Consider the following 19,163-nt stretch of genomic DNA (forward strand, 5'->3'; position numbering starts at 1 on the left):
AATAGTTCACTTAAAAACGTATCAGAATAGCTCTGGCTGGTGTGGCTCAGTGAATTGAGCGTCAGCCTGTGAACCAAAAGGTGGTCAGTTTGATTCCCAATCAGGGCACATGCCTGTCTTGTGGGCCGGGCCCCAAGTGGGGATGCAGTGAGGGGTTTGTGAGAAGCAACCATACATTGATGTTTCTCTCCCTCACTCCCCCTCTGTCTAAAAATAAGTAAGTAAAATCTTTAAAAGAAACAGATCAGAATGTATTTTTTTTCTTTAGCATGATCAATAGAATAATGCATTAATAATGCATTACTAATACTTGATAGTTAGACCTAATGAATTACAAAAGAAAGGGGAGTCACAGTGATTATGGCATTGTGCTATTCTAATTATTAGCATGAAAATTAATTTTCTTATTAACAGAGCTTTGGGTAAAAAAAAAACACACTTGACTAGCTCTTTGACCCAGTGGGCAAGATACTTAACTGAAAGTCTCAGTGTCCTCTTCTTTCCTAGGAGATATCAATGTTCTCTGCCCACAGATATGTGAGAATGACCTGGTACACCATGAGCGTGCAGGTAATATTAGCTGCCATCACAAAAAACAAAAGGGCAGCATGAATTAAATACATAGGGAACAAGGGCAGCGATGAGCAGTGGGGCATGTTCACAGCCAGAAGTCTGAGTTACCTGTTTAACTGCGCTAACTAGCAGTTTAACCTTAGACAAGTCACTTAATCTAAGCCCCAGAGCACCAAAAGTATATACAGAACAATAGTCTGTTATTATTTTATTATTATCCCAGTATAGGTTAAAGAAAAAAATTAATATTTTATTTATTTATTTTTAGAGAGAGAGGAAGGGAAGGAGGAAGTGGGAGAGAAACATCAATGTGTGGTCGCCTCTCATGTATCCCCTACTGGGGACCTGGCCTGCAACCCAGGCATGTGCCCTGACTGGGAATTGAACCGGCCACCCTTTGCTTCACAGGCCCATGCTCAATCCACTGAGCTACATCAGCCAGGGCAGGTTAAAGAAATTTAAAATGCATACACTCAGATTATTAGAGGGAAAAATACCTCAGTTGAATCTTTTCTGTTGATTCTCTTGACCCAAAATTTCAGCCTTTATGTAAGGATTTTCTAAAGATCCAGGGAGTCCACTAAAATTTTTGTTCAAAAGAAAAAAAGAAAAAGAAAAGCAATCTCATGTTGAGTTGTGGGTATGATTCCTTGAAGTTATTTTAAACACATCAGAAAACATTTTTCTCTGATGTCTTATGTTTGTTTTTTTGTTTTGTTTTTAATATTTTATTCATTTTTAGAGCAAGGGGAAGGGAGGGATAAAGAGAGGGAGAGAAACATCAATCTGTGGTTGCCTGTCACGCGCCCCCCACTGGGGACCTGGCCTACATACAACCCAGGCATGTGCCCTGAATGGGAATCAAACCTCGGATCCTTTGGTTCTCAGGCCAGCGCTCAATCCACTGAGCTACACCAGCCAGGACTGATCTCTTATGTTTGGATTATCTCTTTCTGTATTTGGTTTTCAAAAGTTTCCTTTCAATAATAAAGCAGAGAAACTATGAAATCAGATCTTCTTTGCTTGTCACCTATTAAGAGTGATCACAACAAAATTCTTGGGAAAGCTGGTTGAAGAACTGGTGACATAGCTCTTTGATTGTCAGGTGTCAATGTCAGGGGTCTGGTCCAGTGTTCATTCCCCTTCCACATCCTTGTTTATACTCTAATACCAAGGAACTCTGGCATTGGCCATATTTATTTGTGAAACAAGATAATTCAGTTCACTTGTCTTTAGGCAAGTACCTGCAGTAAAAATGTGTTCCTGACTGCAAACATTGCACACAATACAACCACTGTTTTCTGACTGTGCTGTGAGGCAGATGTAGGCTCTACGGTCAGAAGAGGGGAAATTATCAAAGAGTTCCATACACTGAAACCAGTATTACAAATAAAGTGCTTAGCATTTTACAGCCAACTCTTGAAATTCTCTTTGAACATTTAAAATATTCTCAGTTCTAAAACTTGTCTTTGTTCAAATTTTTCTGAACTACTAGAGTCTTCAAAACATCGTGTGTCTGATACTAAGTTTCACATACTGAATTTTGAAAGTCAGAGGAAGGAGGGTGAGAGATCTAAACATCTAGCAAACAACCACCAAGTGTCCATAATGTGTACATCTTACTGGTTTTATGAACAAGGAATCCAATACTTAAAAACATGCAGTAATTTTTTCCCCTCTCTGCCAAGCAAAATTTAAATCATAGAGTAGAGCTGGCATTCCAATCAGATGAGATTGACTCAAAAGCCCAGGTTGATTCCCATTCCACTCACTATCATTCAGGTGCTAGGCTTTTCCATCACAAAACACAAAATTATTCCATTTATGTACACAAAAGTATACCTGTTTAGCAGTTTTAAAAACCACACCTACGTTAAACTGTTATATGCCAATTATATCTCATTTTTAAAGATCACACCTTAACAATTGCCTTTTATTAAAACAAAGGAGAAATGAAGCTCATTCAATACCCATTTTGTTATGTTTGAAACATGTTCAGTCCTAAGGATCCAAAGTGAAATGGACAAATCCAGAGAAGGTGAAATATATACTAGGCCTTCAGGATGAAAAGGCATGTGTGCTCAGAAAGGACAGGAAAAGCACTAGTCTTAAAGTTATGACGGCACCTTATCTTTTAAAGGCGATTTTATATTTGCTTCAGAATTTGTCTGAAAGTTCTAGTTAGTGCCCAGAAACAGTGTCTTTTCTGGTGCCAGTTTTAGAGGGGTTGGGGCACAGAGATGGTGTAAATGATGGGAGGGTGCATTGAAGCCACTGAGAACAAGTTTTCCGTTCTGTGTGTTCATGTTTACATAACCCCAGGTTGCAATAAATAGCTTTGAAGATACAGAGAGAGGCACATTTTCATCCTCTGACTTCAAATGCACACTGCATGGTTCTCACCCAGCAAGTCCTTGTAACCGGCTCCGTTTCCTGTGTGCTCTGTGACTGGCCCCCTCCTACCCCACCCCACCCTGCTTTTGTGGTGAGCCACCTGGCTGCCAAATGATGTTTCAGTAAGACCTAAGTGGAGCCTGCCTTCTCCATACATAAGTAGACAGCATTCTGGCACGGCGGGTGCACATTAAATGTTGCACATTAAGTGCCTGTGTTATATTTTCTAACATTTTTCTGGAAAATAGTATAATTGTGACCTGTAGATTAGTAATGATACCTGTCTTTAATCCATTCAGGAAAAAAGAGACTGCCCTGGATTTGCAGTTGTTTATGCTAATAAACAAAGGAACCTTGGTCTGAATAACTGTAGCCAATTCCTGTTAAGGCATCCCCCATTCCAGTCTCACATCAACAGTGAGGGATAGCACATGAGTGAGTGTGCAGAGAACCCTTGCTATGTAATGCTTGATTCTGGGTGGTCATTGCTTATGTGGGAATTTGGACTGGGGCTCAGTCCAGCCATGGGTAAGGAGTATCTTGGTTCTTGGCTGATGTGGTATTTATTCTTCAGTCCATTTTCTAAAATTAACAGCAGGTCTATGCCAAACAATAGGATTACTCTATGCTTTAGGGCCTCCTGCTATCTTGTGCCCATCCTATAGCTCTTGACAATGAGTCTGTATCCAAATCTAATGGGGACATAAAGTTCTTAGGCTATACACAGGTCAGGGACACCCTACACCATCTGGAGAGGTTTCTGCTTTGGTGAAGCAGCAGTAGCTGGGAAACTTTAATTGATAAAACAGATAACCAATGCTGGTAATCTTTCTATGCAAACTCGTAAAGTAGTCCTATGAAAAAATCCGTACCATACTGTTCTTAAAGTAAGAAGAGATCAGAAATTTGGAGGTAAATGGAACCTTAATGACTACCTAGTCAATCTCAAGAAGCAGTCCTAGCCCTAACCAGTGTGGCTTGGTTGGTTGGGTGTCTTCTCACAAAGCAAAAGGTCACTGGTTCATTTTCCAGTCAGGGCATTTGCCTGGACTGTGGGTATAGTCCCAGGTCAGGGTGCACACAAGAGGCAACCAATAGAACCAATCGATGTTTCTCTCTCACATCAATGGTTCTTTCCCTTTCTTTTTCCCTCCCTTCACCTCTCTCTAAAAAAAATAAATAAAATTTTAAAGTTAAAAAAAAAAGAAAAAAGAAACCATCCTGGAGAGATTAAGTGATGAGCAGCAGTTGGATTTTGAGGTATCATTATTACTAAGTCACCTCAACAATTTTAGGGCATCTATTTTCCACACATATGTATGTAAATATATATGGAGCCTAGAGCCACTTTGTCAAAACTAACTTTAAATTTCTATATCTGTAGAATTAAAATGATTATAACATCTTACATGCTTTTAGCTTTTATCCTGTCTGATTTCTGAGTACTTGATATTAACATATAATTTGGATTTCTTCACTCTCCTGTGGGATTGATTCCTTTGCTTAGTTCTATAAATGTTCGTGGCTTCTCAGTGCTGACCATGCAATGTAGTGATATCCAAGTTGAAAAGATTAATGCAGGTGTTGGAAGGGGTGGGGTTTAAGACTTCAACTATGCTTATGATTTTTGTTGCAGTTTTTTATTGGCTCTAATCACTAAAGATGTTTTCAAAAGCTAAATGTCAAACCTTTGTGACTGCTTCTAAAAATATCTTAGAAGGGTTGTTGGGTCAACATCCTTTGAGAAGATGTCTTATTTAAATACAGTTTTTGTTTATTTATATTTCCCTAAAATAATGATAGAAATCATTATTTTGTTTTGATTGTATAATAAAATATGTTTCTTTAGTGAATGCCTCATTTTAATATCCTAAAATTCCAAGGATCTTACTCTAGTGCCCTGACCCCATCTCGGGAGGTACAAGCTGTCTCGCCCACCAGCTGCCAATGAAAAGTGAAAGCTAGCAAACAGGCCTTTGGGGTGATATTTAGGAAATGTGGCAAAGTAATTGTTTTCTTTTTGAAAACTTTCAGTTCTAACCAAAAAAAGGAGGAGCAGAATGAAAACGAAAACACTGTGGATTTTATTTGCCTTCTGTTGAAATTTTAAGCTGTGTTAATTCCCATTTTTTCACCTTCCCATCGCAATTAATTCCCACCTTCCACTGCTTTGTATCTCAGTGTTCAGCATTTCATCACTCCATTCTAAGTAAACCAGTTCTACCTATTCATTCCATGTCTTCATTAGTTTTTGATTTGATGAAGGACCGTCTAGCATTCAAGATGTTGCCTCAGGGCAAAAAGTTTCTTGCATTTCCTAGAACATCCTTTCTCAAACTTGAATGTGCATTTGAATGCCAGCAAGGGTATCCAACCTTTTGGCGTCTCTGGGCCACAGTGGAAGAAGAAGAGTTGTATTTTGCGGCCACATATTAAATCATTGTGACATGTAATCACAAAAATATCTCACGTTCTAAGTAAATTTACAATTTTGTGTTGAGCGGCATTCACAGCCATCCTGGGCTGCATGTGGCCCATGGGCTGAGGGTTGGACACTCCTGGGTCTTGTTGAAGTGCAGGTTTTGATTTCACAGACCTGGATGTGGCCTGAGAACATTCACCTCTTACAGGTTCCAAGGCTGTGCCAGTGCTGCTGGGCCATGGACCACAGTCTGGGAACAAGGCCTGTCGACTACTCTCTTTGGGGTAGTAATAATGTGCTATTATATAAAAAAAGAGAGATTTGTGGCCAAATAAGATTGGGAAATTCTATCTTAAACAAGATTATACAGATGTCATTATTTTGACTTATTGAGCCTGTGGTTACTAATGTATTATGGATTTCATGCATTTGTAATGTACACTGGTTTTCAAACTTGTTTTATGGACCACATTATGCAATTAGTATTCCAGATGGTATATAGGAAACTTCACCTTATGGAGAGCCATCTGCTATGGGAAACAGCTTCAGTGAGTCTTTTGAGCCCATAATTTAATTAAGTACCACCTTTATTAAGAATAGATATGCTCCTATGAAGTGATCTATTAACCATTTAAAAATTTGGCTCTTTTAAGTTATTTTAAAAACATACTTGCAAAGGAAAGATGGGAAGGCAGTCTGGTTTCGTGAATGCATGTGTGCACTCTTGTCAATGAATGATGCCCTGAGTTCCTCAGAAACCTTCCTTAGTGGGCTCAAAGAGCAGGGTGCATCAAGTCAATAGCAGCAGCTACAAATATTTAATGGTAAGAAACACCTACAAAATAGCACCTGTCAACATGGGTATTATATTGGTAACTAATAACAGCTTTGCCTATTGAGTTCACACTGAATTCTGTGGAAACTAACATGTTATGATGGACCTCAGGTTTTTCAGAGCAGCAGCAGCTTGATTGGTGATATTTATTAATCCCTAATGAAGTGCTATATTGTCCAAAATACAACAAATATGTTTTTAATAACTCTGTAAGTATCAGTGGTCATTCTACAGATCAGAAACATCTGTAGATGAGATTTGGAAACTTTCTCTAAAATAGTTCTGGTAGAGCAGATTTCGAACCTAGGTCTGAATCACTCCACAGCCCATCCCACATGGGAAAGCATGCATTTACTAATTGGCACTATCGTTTATAAATCCATATTCATTAAGGGATGACCATGTGATTACTACTTTGAGTATATCATCTCATTGTTTGTAAAGTTCCTGTCACGAACAAATTGAAGGAAGCACAGTTTGTCAACAATTGTTTCACAACATAAAAGACTTGCTCATTGAAGATAACTTGGAAAATACCAAGAAATTTAGGGGAAACACATAACCCATATGTCATCTAGAGAGAACATGAAAAAAAACTGAATTTCTTCATTATATGTATATGTACTTTATGTAGTAAAAGATATACCTATCATTTTCACATAAGAAAAGGTGAACATATTTACACATGTATTTTCCAACAAAATTCCTCTTTTAAAGCAATTCCATAAATTTACAGTTAACATAATGCAATATCATAGCAATTCTGTAAATTTACAGTTAACATAATGCAATATCATAGCAATTCTGTAAATTTACAGTTAACATAATGTGATATCATAACTCAAATTTTTGTCATGCCACACGGTAATCCCAACTCTGTTTTTGAATTTAGCAACTTCTCTTATTTTTCTCTGGTAAAAGATACCTTTTTAAAAGCTCTCTGAAAATATAACTCAGACTTTGTGTTTGTAATGAAAAGCAGCAAACACATCCCCACCACCTTCGTGGAGGGGCTGTTGACTGCACCTGATACGCTTGTGAGTGTGTGTGGGTTTGGCGTGTGCCGGTTTGCCTTAGTTTAGAATTTCCTCTCTGGTTTCTGGAGATGTCTGGGGCGCCAGCCGTGGAGTGAGCGGTGAGCGCTGTTTGGCAGCAGGCTCTGGCCAGCACGGTCACAGCGTCAGAGCTGTGCGTAAGCTATTTCTGCAGTTGCAGACCCAGAGCCTGTGTGACTCTCTGGATGCTCAGTCAAGCCCTAGTCCTGCTCTGAGCGTGGCTGTTTGTTAAACCGAAGGATGGTAGCTCGAGGGGAAATAGCACGATTTTGGAGTCTGGAAAGCCTTCACATGGGTATGTGTGCAGAGAAAGAATTGTGTTGCTGATCTGACTCTGCTCTCTGAGTTGCGGTGCTTTCTGTCCTCCCCGCTGCCTGTCAGATGTAAGTGCCTGTGAACACTCATCTGCCCGAGTCCCATGTCCCAAGAGTGGTTCTAGTTGTGGACATAGTAAAGCAAAGGGATTGGTTTTGTTTAGCACAGAGCAGTTAGAAGGATATAGAAAACAGTAAGAATCAAGGGTGGATCTGGTTTTTATTGTGCTGGGTTTTGCTTCTAGTCCCTGAAACTTCTTTATACAAGAGTTTGTTTTTTAGTTACATGAAAATGTTCCTTGCTAATTTGGGGTGGGTAAGGTTTAAGGCTATGGACTAATTTTTGAGAAATACTGTTTACTGTTTTCAAAAGTGGTATTTCCCATTATTCTATTATTCACTGTTTTTTTTCAACCTCACCCTTCCTTTTTAGCATTGTTGTGGGTATTGTCATTTAAACTAGTTTCTATTTAAATGTGAAAGAAATGGGGTACTCACACTTGTAAATTGTGAATTGCCATCCATGTTTTCTTACAAAGATGTAAGAAAAATACTTACCTGAAAGCACTTTAGCTGCCTGCTGCACATGGGTACAGTAGATGCTTTAAAAAGTCTTGTCTCTGTTTTTTGCCTTAAAATCAATGCCAGGAACTCACTGAACTGAATGAGAACTGTAGCTGACAGTTTGAAGGCAGCCTTGGCCTTGCCGGAGCAGTACAGCTTGGGCTTCTTCCTTGTTTTGATTGGTTTTCTCTGATGGCTGAGAGCAGACAGGGATGTGGTTATGGCTTCTATATCTGGCAGATTAAAAAAACAAAACCAGCATTTCACTAACGAAAAGTTAGAAAAAGAGAACAAAGTTGCCCAAGATTTCTACATTCAGACCATCAACCTGCATACAGAGTGGCTGTGCTTGTAGACTTGAGAAACTGGGTAGGAGGGTCCTAGGGTTCAGGAGTGTGGGCTGCCTGCTCATCTTGAGCCCCCAGGGTATGTCTGTGGTGATTCCAGCCAAGCCCAAGCGAGCAAAGCCAGTGCTGTGGAGAGAGCAGCAGCCGGCCAGGCGGTCAGGACTGCTAATCCCACCATCCCTATGCTCCTCCCTCCCGCATTCTTGCACTCCCAGGGCATGGTTCCTGTTCTTCCCACACTCAGGCACAGGCCCAAGGAGGGCCTGACCCAGCCTCTGGCACCGAGTGAGTGGAATAATCCTGACATAGCTAGAGACCCACCCAAGATGTCAGATCTGCTGTGTGCAGCTGTGCGCCCTCCCCTCCCCCGTGCCATGAGGGCTCCTGTGCTCCAGCCCTGCCATCGCCAGGGGCCCTTTCCCCTGGATGAACCTGACTGCAAGATAGGAGCTCTCTCTGTGCTTCTCTGACTTGGAAGGCCTGCTCCAAGTGTTTCAGAGACTAGGTGTATAAAATAATGGAAATGACAGCAAATGCATAAAATAATGGAAATGACAGCAAATTTCCAGAACAGGAGGAAGCTGAGCTCCTGGCTGAAGACTCTCAAGCTATTGTGCTAAAGCAACAGTTTTCAGTCAGTGAGATCAGAATCCACTGCCTTGCAACCTGTGGCTTGCTGCAGGAACAGGCAACAAAATGAGCAAGTCCTCCAATGCATTCGTGCATGCGGGTTTAAGTAAATTTGGCCTTGAGTTCCCATGGTTCCCACACTTAGCCAGGCATCAGAATCCTTGGAGAGCTTCTGAAAATACATTCTCAGCAAACTTCCCCAGCCCCTTGAGATGGTAGTTCCATTGTCCATCTTAGGACAGGAATCTTTATTTATCTAGATGTGCCCCACATGATTGGATGCCACCATCCCTGGGAGTTTGGGAACCATGGAAGAGGACTGGTCCTGTTTTGCCATTGAAGGTCAGCCTCCGGTGACCAGCTTGTTCCCTTTTAGTACATCTCCATGGCTTGAGAGTCCCTTTGATGATCAGCGTCTGGGCTCGGTTTCAGCATAGACAGCAGTGGCCTTGTGAAAGCTGCCTGTGGCCCTGGCATGAGCTGCCTGCCTGCCTGTGTTTACCATTTCCGGTTTTAAGAGGGCCAGGGAGAATGGCTTATCTCAAACTTGAGGAAGTCCAAATGATCATCAGAAGGTTTTCTAAAAGATGTGTTGTAACAGATTATTCTAAGTGTGGGAAATTCCCTGAGCCAGTCTAGATTTAGTTATGGGAAATCCCCACATAGGCACTGCACCAGCTGGGAAGAGTGTTGCTCATTAGGTAATTAGTATTGGTGATGTCCGAGGCCCTGTATGAAAATAGCCAGTATCTGCTTTGCCTTCCTGCCAAGTGCCTGATTATGAAGCCCAGGGTGCCAGTCCTTACCTACCTTTTATTTTATAAAACTCTCTCACATCCACTCTGCCATGTGAGACAGGTAAGACAGCTGGCATTTTTCTCAGTTACAAATGAGAAAGCAAAGGCTTAGAGGAGTCAGGGCCTTTTTAAAACCGTCTCACTGGGATCCAAACCATGGCCTTTGAACTCCCAGTCAAGTGGTTTTGAAATTCTGTCACTCTGATCAAAAGCCCTTAAAATAAGCAAAAGTAAACCAGACACCAAAGAGACCTGTTATGTGTCCTGGGAAAAGCTCCCACCAAGACCTGAGCTGTGGGCCCATTTTTGCTACCATGTGCATAACTTCTTTTCTTTTTTAAAAATATATTTTATTGATTATGCCATTACAGTTGTCCCATTTCCCCCCCTCATTCCCCTCCACCCTGCACACCCACACCCCCACCATTCCCCCCCTTAGTTTATGTTCATGTGTTTCAAGTTCTTTAGATCCTGTATTTCCCTATTCTTGCCCTCCCCCCTGTCTATGTTCTACCTACCATCTATGCTACTTATTCTCTGTACCTTCTCCCCCCCCCTTCTCCTCCCACTCCCCTGTTGCTAACCCTCCATGTGATCTCCATTTCTATGGTTCCGCTCCTGATCTAGCTGTCCTCTTAGTTTGCTTTTGTTTTAGGTGTAGTTGTTAATAATTGTGAGTTTGCTGTCCTTTCACTGTTCATATTTTATCTTCTTTTTCTTAGATAAGTCCCTTGAACATTTCATATAATAAGGGCTTGGTGATAATGAACTCCTTGTACTTGACCTTATCTGAGAAGCACCTGTCCTTCCATTCTAAATGAAAGCTTTGCTGGATAGAGCAATCTTGGATGTAGGTCTTTGGATTTCATGACTTGGAATACTTCTTTCCAGCCCCTTCTTGCCTGTAAGGTCTCTTTTGAGAAATCACCTGACAGTCTGATGGGAACTCCTTTGTAGGTGACTGTTCCCTTATCTCTTACTGCTTCTAGGATTCTCTCCTTCATTTTAATCTTGGCCAATGTAATTATGATGTGCCTTGGTATGTTCCTTCTTGGGTCCAACTTGTTTGGGACTCTCTGAGCTTCCTGGATTTCCTGGAAGTCTATTTCCTTTGCCAGACTGGGGAAGTTCTCCTTTATTATTTGTTCACGTAAATTTTCTTTCCACTTGTTGCTCTTCCTCTTCCCCTTCTGGTACCCTGTAATTTGGATGTTGGAACGTTTAAAGATGTCCTGGAGGTTCCTAAGCCTCTCCTCATTTTTTTGAATTGCTGCTTCTTCATTCTTTTCTGTTTGGTCTTTTTTTTCTTCCTTCTGGCCCACTCTCTTGATTTGATTCCCAGTATCCTTTCCATCAATATTGGTTCCCTGTGCATTTCCCTTCATTTCAATTAGTTTAGCCTTCATTTGTTCCTCTAATTTTGAATAAAATTAACCAGTTCTGTGAGCATCCTGATCACCAGTGTTTTGAACTGTGTATCTGATAGGTTGGCTATCTTTTGGTTACTTAGAAGTATTGGCTCTGTGGCTTTGAGCTGTTCCTCTTGAGCCATAATGTTTTGGTCTGTTTGTGCCTGTTATGTATGAGGGGCGGAGCCTTAGGTGTTCACCAGGGTGGGGGGACCCAGTTGCTGGGTTGTGATGCTGTATGTGGGGGTGGGGTCAGAGAGGTGCAGTGGTGTTTGTTTCACTCTCTCTTGGATTTCAGTCCCCTCTGCTGCTTCCTGCAAGCAAACCAGACCCCGCTGGTGCCAGCTCCCAGGTGTGTTGGCCTGTGCACCCTCCAGGACCTTGTGGGTCTCTCCAAAGAACTCTCTGTGAGCCTGGGAGCTTCTCCTGGCACCTCGACCCCGAAAGTTTTTCCAATTGGTGCTTTCAGGCTCTAATTCCATCAATGGGGCCCTAGCCTGAGCAGTCTGTCTCACTGTTCACTCCTTTGCTTGGTTTATCTGCGCTCGAATGTGTGACTGTGGTCAGCCAGCCGCCCTGTGCCCTCACTGGGTCTGCCCGTTGCCACCCCACACCTGGGATCTGCCAACCGCCTCTTGCGCTTCTGGGTCAGTCCGGCCAATCTTTCCTGCCTGACCCTGCTCTGCCGCTGACTCCACCCCTCTTACTGGTCTGGCTGAATGGTTTGTTGTTGTCGGACTTCCGTACAGTTCAGTTTTTTGTGTTTTGGTTGCGTTTTTGTTACTAAAACTTTGTGGTCTTTAAACTTGGTTGTGCAAGGAGGCACAGTTTTTCCACCTACCCCTTCATCTTGTCCACCGTAACTTCTAATGGAAGTCTTTATCTTGGGGCACACATTACAAAATAGTTTTCTGTCATTGGTGACATTTGAGATTTCCTGTCATAAAAACTCACCTTCATAATCAGTTGTCAGGTTTTGTCCGTTCACAAGTTCAAACAAACAAATGTCGGTTTTCTGAGGAGTGTAGAAGCTGTTTGTTGTTGGCATTGTTAAAAACTGGTATCATCTCTAATTGTATTTGCAACAGTGATGCTGACTTAAAAACCGGCCTTTTCTCTGTGGGTAGGCACTTCTCTCCAGTTGTTCTAAGGCTGCATGTGGCCAAGCCTGGACACGTGGATGGCTGCAGCCTGGGGAGGTGATGGGTTCGTTCGGGAAGTGATGGAGATTACTGAGATTTGGAGGTGAGGAATTCAGGGGCTGCATCTTGAGATAGGACTGTGTGAGGGGCAGGGCTGGTTGGACAGATGGTGCCACACAAAGTGCCCAAGAACAGTGACCAGGAGACCTAGGATGACAGCAATTTCAGAAGAATGTTAACTGTGGTGACTAAACAAGAATGTTAAAAATTCATTGTTTACAAATTTAGACTATTTATACATATATACACTATGGAAAAATTGCATTGTCTCCGGATTGTCCCTAGCCACAGATACGTCATAAAAGTCCATATGTAGAGATTTTAGATGATAAAAGATATTCTCACTCACTTGACACAATTTGTCTGCCCTCATGTCATTGTGTCCAGGAGTTTGGGGTTCTAAATGTGATTTCAGTGTGCACTAACTAGTCTTTGCTCCATGTTTATAAGGTCATTTTCAAAAATGGCTTTTCCACACCGATTTATTCAATAAAACTAATAATACAGTCAGCAAGGATGCAGAGAAATTGAAACCCTGTGCATTGTGGGTGAGAATGTGAAATGGCGCTGCCAGAATGGAAGACAGTATGGGTGTTCCTCCAAAAGTCAAAAATAGGACCACTGTATGATCCAGCATTCCCACTTCTGGATGTGTAGCCACAAGAATTCGAAGCAGGACCTCAAAGACATACGTGCACACCCATGTCCATAGCAGCATTATTTACAGTAGCCGAGAGGTAGAAGCAACACAGATGTCCATCAACAGATGAATGGATAAAGAAAACATGCTACATATACACAATAGAATATTATTCCACCTTAAGAAGGAAGAAAATCCTGGTAAGTTTGACCATGTGTGTGCACATGGAGTATATTATGCTAAATGAAGTGAGCCAGTTACAAAAGGATAAAAACTGTATGATTCCACTCATATGAAGTAGCCAGTAGTCAAATTTATAGAAACAGGAAGGAGTGAGGTGTTTGCTGGGGAATGGGGGAGGAAGGAGGGAGAATTAGTGTTTAATGAGTGTAAAGGTTCACTTTCACGAGGGTCTGTAGATTGTGTACAACAATGTGAATATACTTAACACTTATGAGCTATGCGCTTAAAAATGGTTCAGGTGGTCAATTTTAATGTTTTTTTTTCCACAATAGAAAGAAGGAAAGAAAGAAATTTACTCTTGCATTAAGAGAATATATTTCCCCTAATTTTGTTGAAGTACATTTTGAGAATGTAAAGTAGCTCTATATCATGCAAAATTCCCTTAAATAAACAGTTGTCAGTATTAACTTTAATCTATATTTGGAGATTGTGAAGCCATTAAAGTTAGAGGTTCTACACCCACGTGAGGGGTGACATGAGGCCTGAGGAAGCCTGTGGTTTGGGCCACAGAAGGGCTTGCCCAGCAGAGGCTTTGGCACCCTGTGGGAGGTAACAATTGTTTAAATAGACTGAGTCAGATTACAGAGGGCCTTGAAATGCTACAGACGAATTTTGTCATGATTCAATAGATAACTATTGTGTACTTTCCTTTGAAAATGATGAAACCGCCATTTTATGATGTTTAGAAGTAACATATAGGGTGACTTGGGGTGAGGGGGAGGGTGGTGGAGGCAGGAGGCCTGAAGCCTCTGAGAGGTTTTTCTGCCAGAGGTGGGAATGAGGCCTGAGTGGGAGGCAGGGAGACCTGGGTGCGCATCCAGCCTTGGACCCAGCACTTGTGTAGCCCAGATAAATAAACTTCTTGGAACCTGAGTTTCCTCATCAGCAATTTGCAGTTCAGTTGAAAAAGATTTATTGAGTACCTTCTCTATGTCAGGTGTTATGCTGGGTGCTGGGGATACAAAAGTAGAAAGACTGACCCTTCCCTGGAGGAGGATGTGGTCTCAGAGGGAAACACATGTGAAGACAGTGAGTGTGGGGAATAAGGGCAAACTCTGCTATGTGCACAGTGTCCAGAAGCAATGCTGAGTCCCTCCCAGCAAGACACACACACACTAAAAAAATCCTGCTCTATAGAATTCATGTAAATTACAGGCAGGGACACAAGCAATCACCAACAGAGAAGGGTCTATAAAGTCAGACAGTACTTAAGGTCCTGAAGGGCTAAGGATTCAACACAATTCAATCAGATTGTTGCAGACCCAGTTGGAGACAGGGATCAGGAGTAGGAAGAAAGGTTAGTAAAAGGAGCAGAGAACCAAAATGATGTAGAAGTACTAGATTTGGGGTTCTAAGCCCTTTTTAGTAGTCGTCTCATACTTTTGTCTCCTCACCAGTAACAGAGTTAGTACTGTCCTGGAAGAAGCAGTGATCCCCAGTGGGCAGGAGCTAGATGATGTGGGCTTGGGGCCTGTCTGCGTACAACCGTGTGGTGTTGGGACCTCAGTCTACTCCTCTGTGAATTGGGAAAACGAATACCGCTCACCACAGATTAGTGTCGTGAGGATTATGTGAGCTTGAGTCACACAAAAAGGCTTAAAACAATGCCTGGCACTTTCTAAATTCACAATAAAATAGACTTGCATTTTAAAGTTTTTTCAGTGCTTTTATATGTCATCATTTCCTTTGAGGCTCACAGCAAACTAATAACAATTACTCGTTGAGAAATTACAACCCACTGTAAATTATGACCCTGTGAGATGGGTATTATTATTCATATTCAACAGGTGAAAAACCTGGGAAAGAACTTAATGAAGGATTCTCACTAAAAAAACTTTAAAAAAGCATTTGTGCCACATGTTTATTTAAAGCCAGGTCAGTCTGACCTGAAAGCCCTGCTCTTAGTTCAGATGCTGTATTTCCATCCATCCGCTGTCCACCTATCTGGTAAAGACTAAACACCTGTGTGTGCCGGACAGCGGTTTAGGTATTAAAAGTACAATTAAGAACAAAGCAGACAAAAATCACTGTCTTAATGTATTTACATTTCAGTTAGAGGAGGCTGACAATGAACACGATATAGTAGATGGTGATAAAGGCTATGGAGAAAAATAAACCAGGAAAGGAGGGTGTGTAGGAGTGAGAGTTGCAGTTTTAAATGGGGTGGGCAGGGAAGGGTGAGCTGAGAGTTTGCATGTGTGGGGAGGGTGCCAGGAGCAGGGAACAGCAGGCCCTGGGGAGGGGTTGTGGGGCATGTGAAACAGGCAGCCCTCAGGGCCATAGCTGAGAGAGTGGGGTGGGACGCCCAGTGTTTGTTGGGGGCAGTGGGAGATGTAGTCTTCAAAGGTCCAATTTTCTCCCCTGTGGATGGTTTGGAGTGAATGATCCAACTTCTGAATGGATTAGCATGCTCATTTGGGCTGCTTTAGTGCAAATTTTAGGGGGAGGACAGGGGCCGGAGCAGGGAGACGAGTAGGGTGCTGCTGGGGTGACCCTAGTCAAGGTGACCAAAGCTTGATTGGTATAGGAGAGTGGTGAGAAGAGACAAGATTCTGAAGAGAGACACATTCTGAGAGAGAGTCAGGATTTGCTGATGAGTTGGACATAGGATGTGAGGGACAGAAGAAAAAGAATGAATTCTAAAGAGATAAAAATGTGTAAACTTACTCCTATTTTGCAGATGGGAAAACTGAGTTTGGAAGAGGGTAAGTGACTTGCCCCGAGGTCATCTAGCTAGAAAGTTCATAGAGCTAGGACAATTTCCCAGGTATTTTCAATCAAAATTCCTTAGCCTTTCTGTTGTACACATAGCCTCTCTCCCACCCCAGGCCTCCAGCCCCACCTGTCTGCCCAGAGCACTTGGAACCCCCTCCTTTCCACAGAGCTCAGTAAACACCAACCAGTGGTGTTAGAACATTCACTGTTGAAATCTCGGGAAGCACCTCAGCCTGAGCCATTTTTCTGAGTGTTTATGATAGCCTCTCAGAGATCATTCAGAATATGAAGTCTGTAATCTGTTCCCAAAGAACTTTATCCTAGTACCTCCTATAAAGGTTTAGCAGTTTCTCAATGAGAGCCCTTTTCACATTATCACTGCTGACTTGTTCCCTTTAATCATCATCACAGCAGTGGCCAGATCCAATGATAGGGAACTCTCCTTAGGAAAACACTGTTGAATGGGTCTTTGAGGGAGAAGGTGCAATTGTCAGGACTTTGCTGTGGGTAAGAGAGAGGCTCACGTGCCTTTACCTGACTGAGCTTCACTCTTGGCCAACCACACCAACATGTCCTAAGGAGCAGTGTCGTTGGTACCAGGGTGTGTGGGTCAGTGCTTGCTGAATTTGCAAGATTCCTGCCACTAGGGCCCCCTAAAGACCAGGGGTTTATGTAAATTCTCCTTGCCCAGGATCATTAGGACATTTTGGCCATCGACCAGCCTCATTGCGGGGTGTTAGTCTGGGCAGCTTCTCTAAGAACTCTGGGTAGGGAAGACTTTCAGCTTTAGTGTTATGTCCTTTGTAGTCTAAGGCAGACTTGTGCGTGTTCAGAAAAATTTATATTTGCTTCCTTCAAGATTTTCTCCCTATTCCCATCTTAACACATACACCAGGCAAGTGCCCCAGACCAGGGGAGCTTTTGTTCTCTGCCTGCAAGCATGCACCACAGCACAGGAGGCAGAAGGCACCATGCCTTATGCAGGCTCACGTACTCTTCTCAAATTTAGGATGGCCTAAATTTCTCAAGACACCTGTCCTAAACCCCCAGCACTGGGCAACAGGAATACCACCAGCTCTGTACTCCTGAGGAAAGCCCCCCCTGAGAGAGAAGGTCCTGGTATGTGGCCTCAGCCCCTGCCAGGGATGGGCATATGCACACCTACACAGCCGGTTCTCTGCTGCCCACCTGTCTGCACTCGTCTCACCTGCACTGTCTGCAGTGCCATGGACCAGGTGCTGCCTCTCTCTGTGAGGCAGTAAGTCAGCAGGGGGTCAAGAAGGCAGTGCCAGATGTCCAGAGAGCTTCCATCTGCTGCTTGACTTTGTGGTCAGGTTCAGGAACATTTGTTTGCTGCTGCTTCTTCCTCCCTCCCAAAAGTGAAAGGCAGCTCACTTTCACTTTTACCTCTAGACACCAGGCCCTGGAGTTTGCTGGATGAGAGGGGCATGGGAACAGGGAGGCAGTAGTAAGGTACACAAAGGTGCCAGGTACTATGTGGTCCAAGCCCAGGACCCTCCTGTCCAAAGGCACCGACTCAGCTGCTTAGTCATCAGCATATTCAAAATTCACTGACTGTCCCAACGTCCACACCATCCTAGGTGTGTACAGACCACCTGTTGGACTGACTGGGATGCAGATTATGTAACTGCTGGGTTATGCTTCACCACACAATTGCCACCATACATGGAAGCCTAAGGGAAGGACTGGGGAAGCAGCTCTGAAGAGGAGGGTGACTACAGGTAGAATGTGGGGTGTCCCGGGTGCAGAGCGGCACCTCAGGCTGCAGGAAAGTACATAGTAAAGCATGGGCCCTTGTAGAGGCCTTGCGTATTGGGTATTGCCACGAGGTGCTCTGTCCAGAGCTCAGGCTCAGAGGACAGCATTTGGGAGGAAAGGGGCTGGCTTGCAGATGGCACACTGGCCATAGGCCTTCCCACCATCGCACTTCGGATGCTCCCTCTATCCGTCAGCATCATCACAGTCCTATCTGTGCTTGCGAGGAAAACTTAAAAACTCAATGCCTGAAATGTATTCATAGAGCTTGTTTTCACAATGTTTATTACCCTCCATTGTTGCAAATATTTTTCAGTAGTTTTTGCTGAAGTTAAAGAGATAGTTAAATTATCTCTCTAACTAACAGATGTTTGCAACATCACATAGCTGAAGTGATGGGGAAGGAGGGGAGCTGCCAGGGCCTGGGATGCAGGGCTCAGGGGCTTGGGCCAGGCTAGCCGTTCATGTGGGGCGCCTGCAGAGTGGCTCGTCCAGGCGGCATGGGCTGCAAGTGTAGAATGCCCATCAGATTTTGAAGACTGAGTACAAAATAAAGAATAGAAAACGTGTCATTTAACAATTTTTTTCTCCGTTTAGAAAATAGACTTGTCCCTTCATATGAAGTTGTTAGAAATTCCAAATCACAAGTCCTTGATTAAAGCAAGGGCAGACAGCTCCATCCCAATGTGGTCCCCACCAACCTTCATCCGTCTCACCACACTGGCTCCTCACTGACTTTGTTTTCTCCTTAATTCTCCCAGTAATTTGGGATTTTTCAAAACACTGCAGATTGATTGTCTCTCTTGCTCCAGACATCAGCTCACCTCCACACCGTTCTGACTTTCATTCCCCACAGCTGTTTCCCTGGTGTAGTGGAAACAACTCACTCCAGCGAGCCCACGTCCCCATTGGGTTCCCAGGACCCAGCCTCTGCCCACCAGCCCTGCTCCCGCCACTCACTGCCATCCCACAGTAACTCTCTTCTAGTGAGTTCCAGCTCTGAATCAAGGATGCTAGGAACTAGGCATACCTTATCTCATTTAATTCTCCAAAAAGAAAGAAAATACTTTTTATAGCAGAAGAGTGTAAAGCTCAGAGACATAACATTGCTTGGTTAGGGTCTTGTGCCTTCAGAGGGGCAGGGCTGGAATTCAAACCAGGCCTCTGGGCTGCTCACCCTTGCTTTCTTACTATGGTGTCAGGGACTTCTCTTCAAAAACCTGTTGCTCCCTTACTCAGCCCTAAAG

General features: G+C 43.1%; 1 protein-coding gene across 6 annotated transcripts in view; it reads left to right on the forward strand.

Annotated features, from left to right (window-relative positions):
* SPATA13 (spermatogenesis associated 13) overlaps positions 1 to 19,163 on the forward strand; it is an 88,181-nt gene that overhangs the window by 51,204 nt on the left and 17,814 nt on the right. Inside the window, exon 1 of one of the 6 annotated variants that reach the window (XM_037064756.1) lies at positions 7,105 to 7,574. The exons of 4 other annotated variants lie outside the window; for them this stretch is intronic. In XM_037064756.1, the coding sequence (XP_036920651.1) occupies positions 7,520 to 7,574 (55 nt within the window). In that variant the 5' untranslated portion in view covers positions 7,105 to 7,519. Of the gene's footprint in view, positions 1 to 7,104; positions 7,575 to 19,163 lie in introns of those variants that run through there. One more of the 6 variants, XM_037064758.1, reaches the window with a different exon arrangement.

The sequence above is a fragment of the Sturnira hondurensis genome, unplaced genomic scaffold (assembly GCF_014824575.4).
Source record: "Sturnira hondurensis isolate 20B ecotype Veracruz unplaced genomic scaffold, ASM1482457v3 Scaffold0015509, whole genome shotgun sequence".
In the NCBI taxonomy this organism is placed as follows: domain Eukaryota; kingdom Metazoa; phylum Chordata; class Mammalia; order Chiroptera; family Phyllostomidae; genus Sturnira; species Sturnira hondurensis.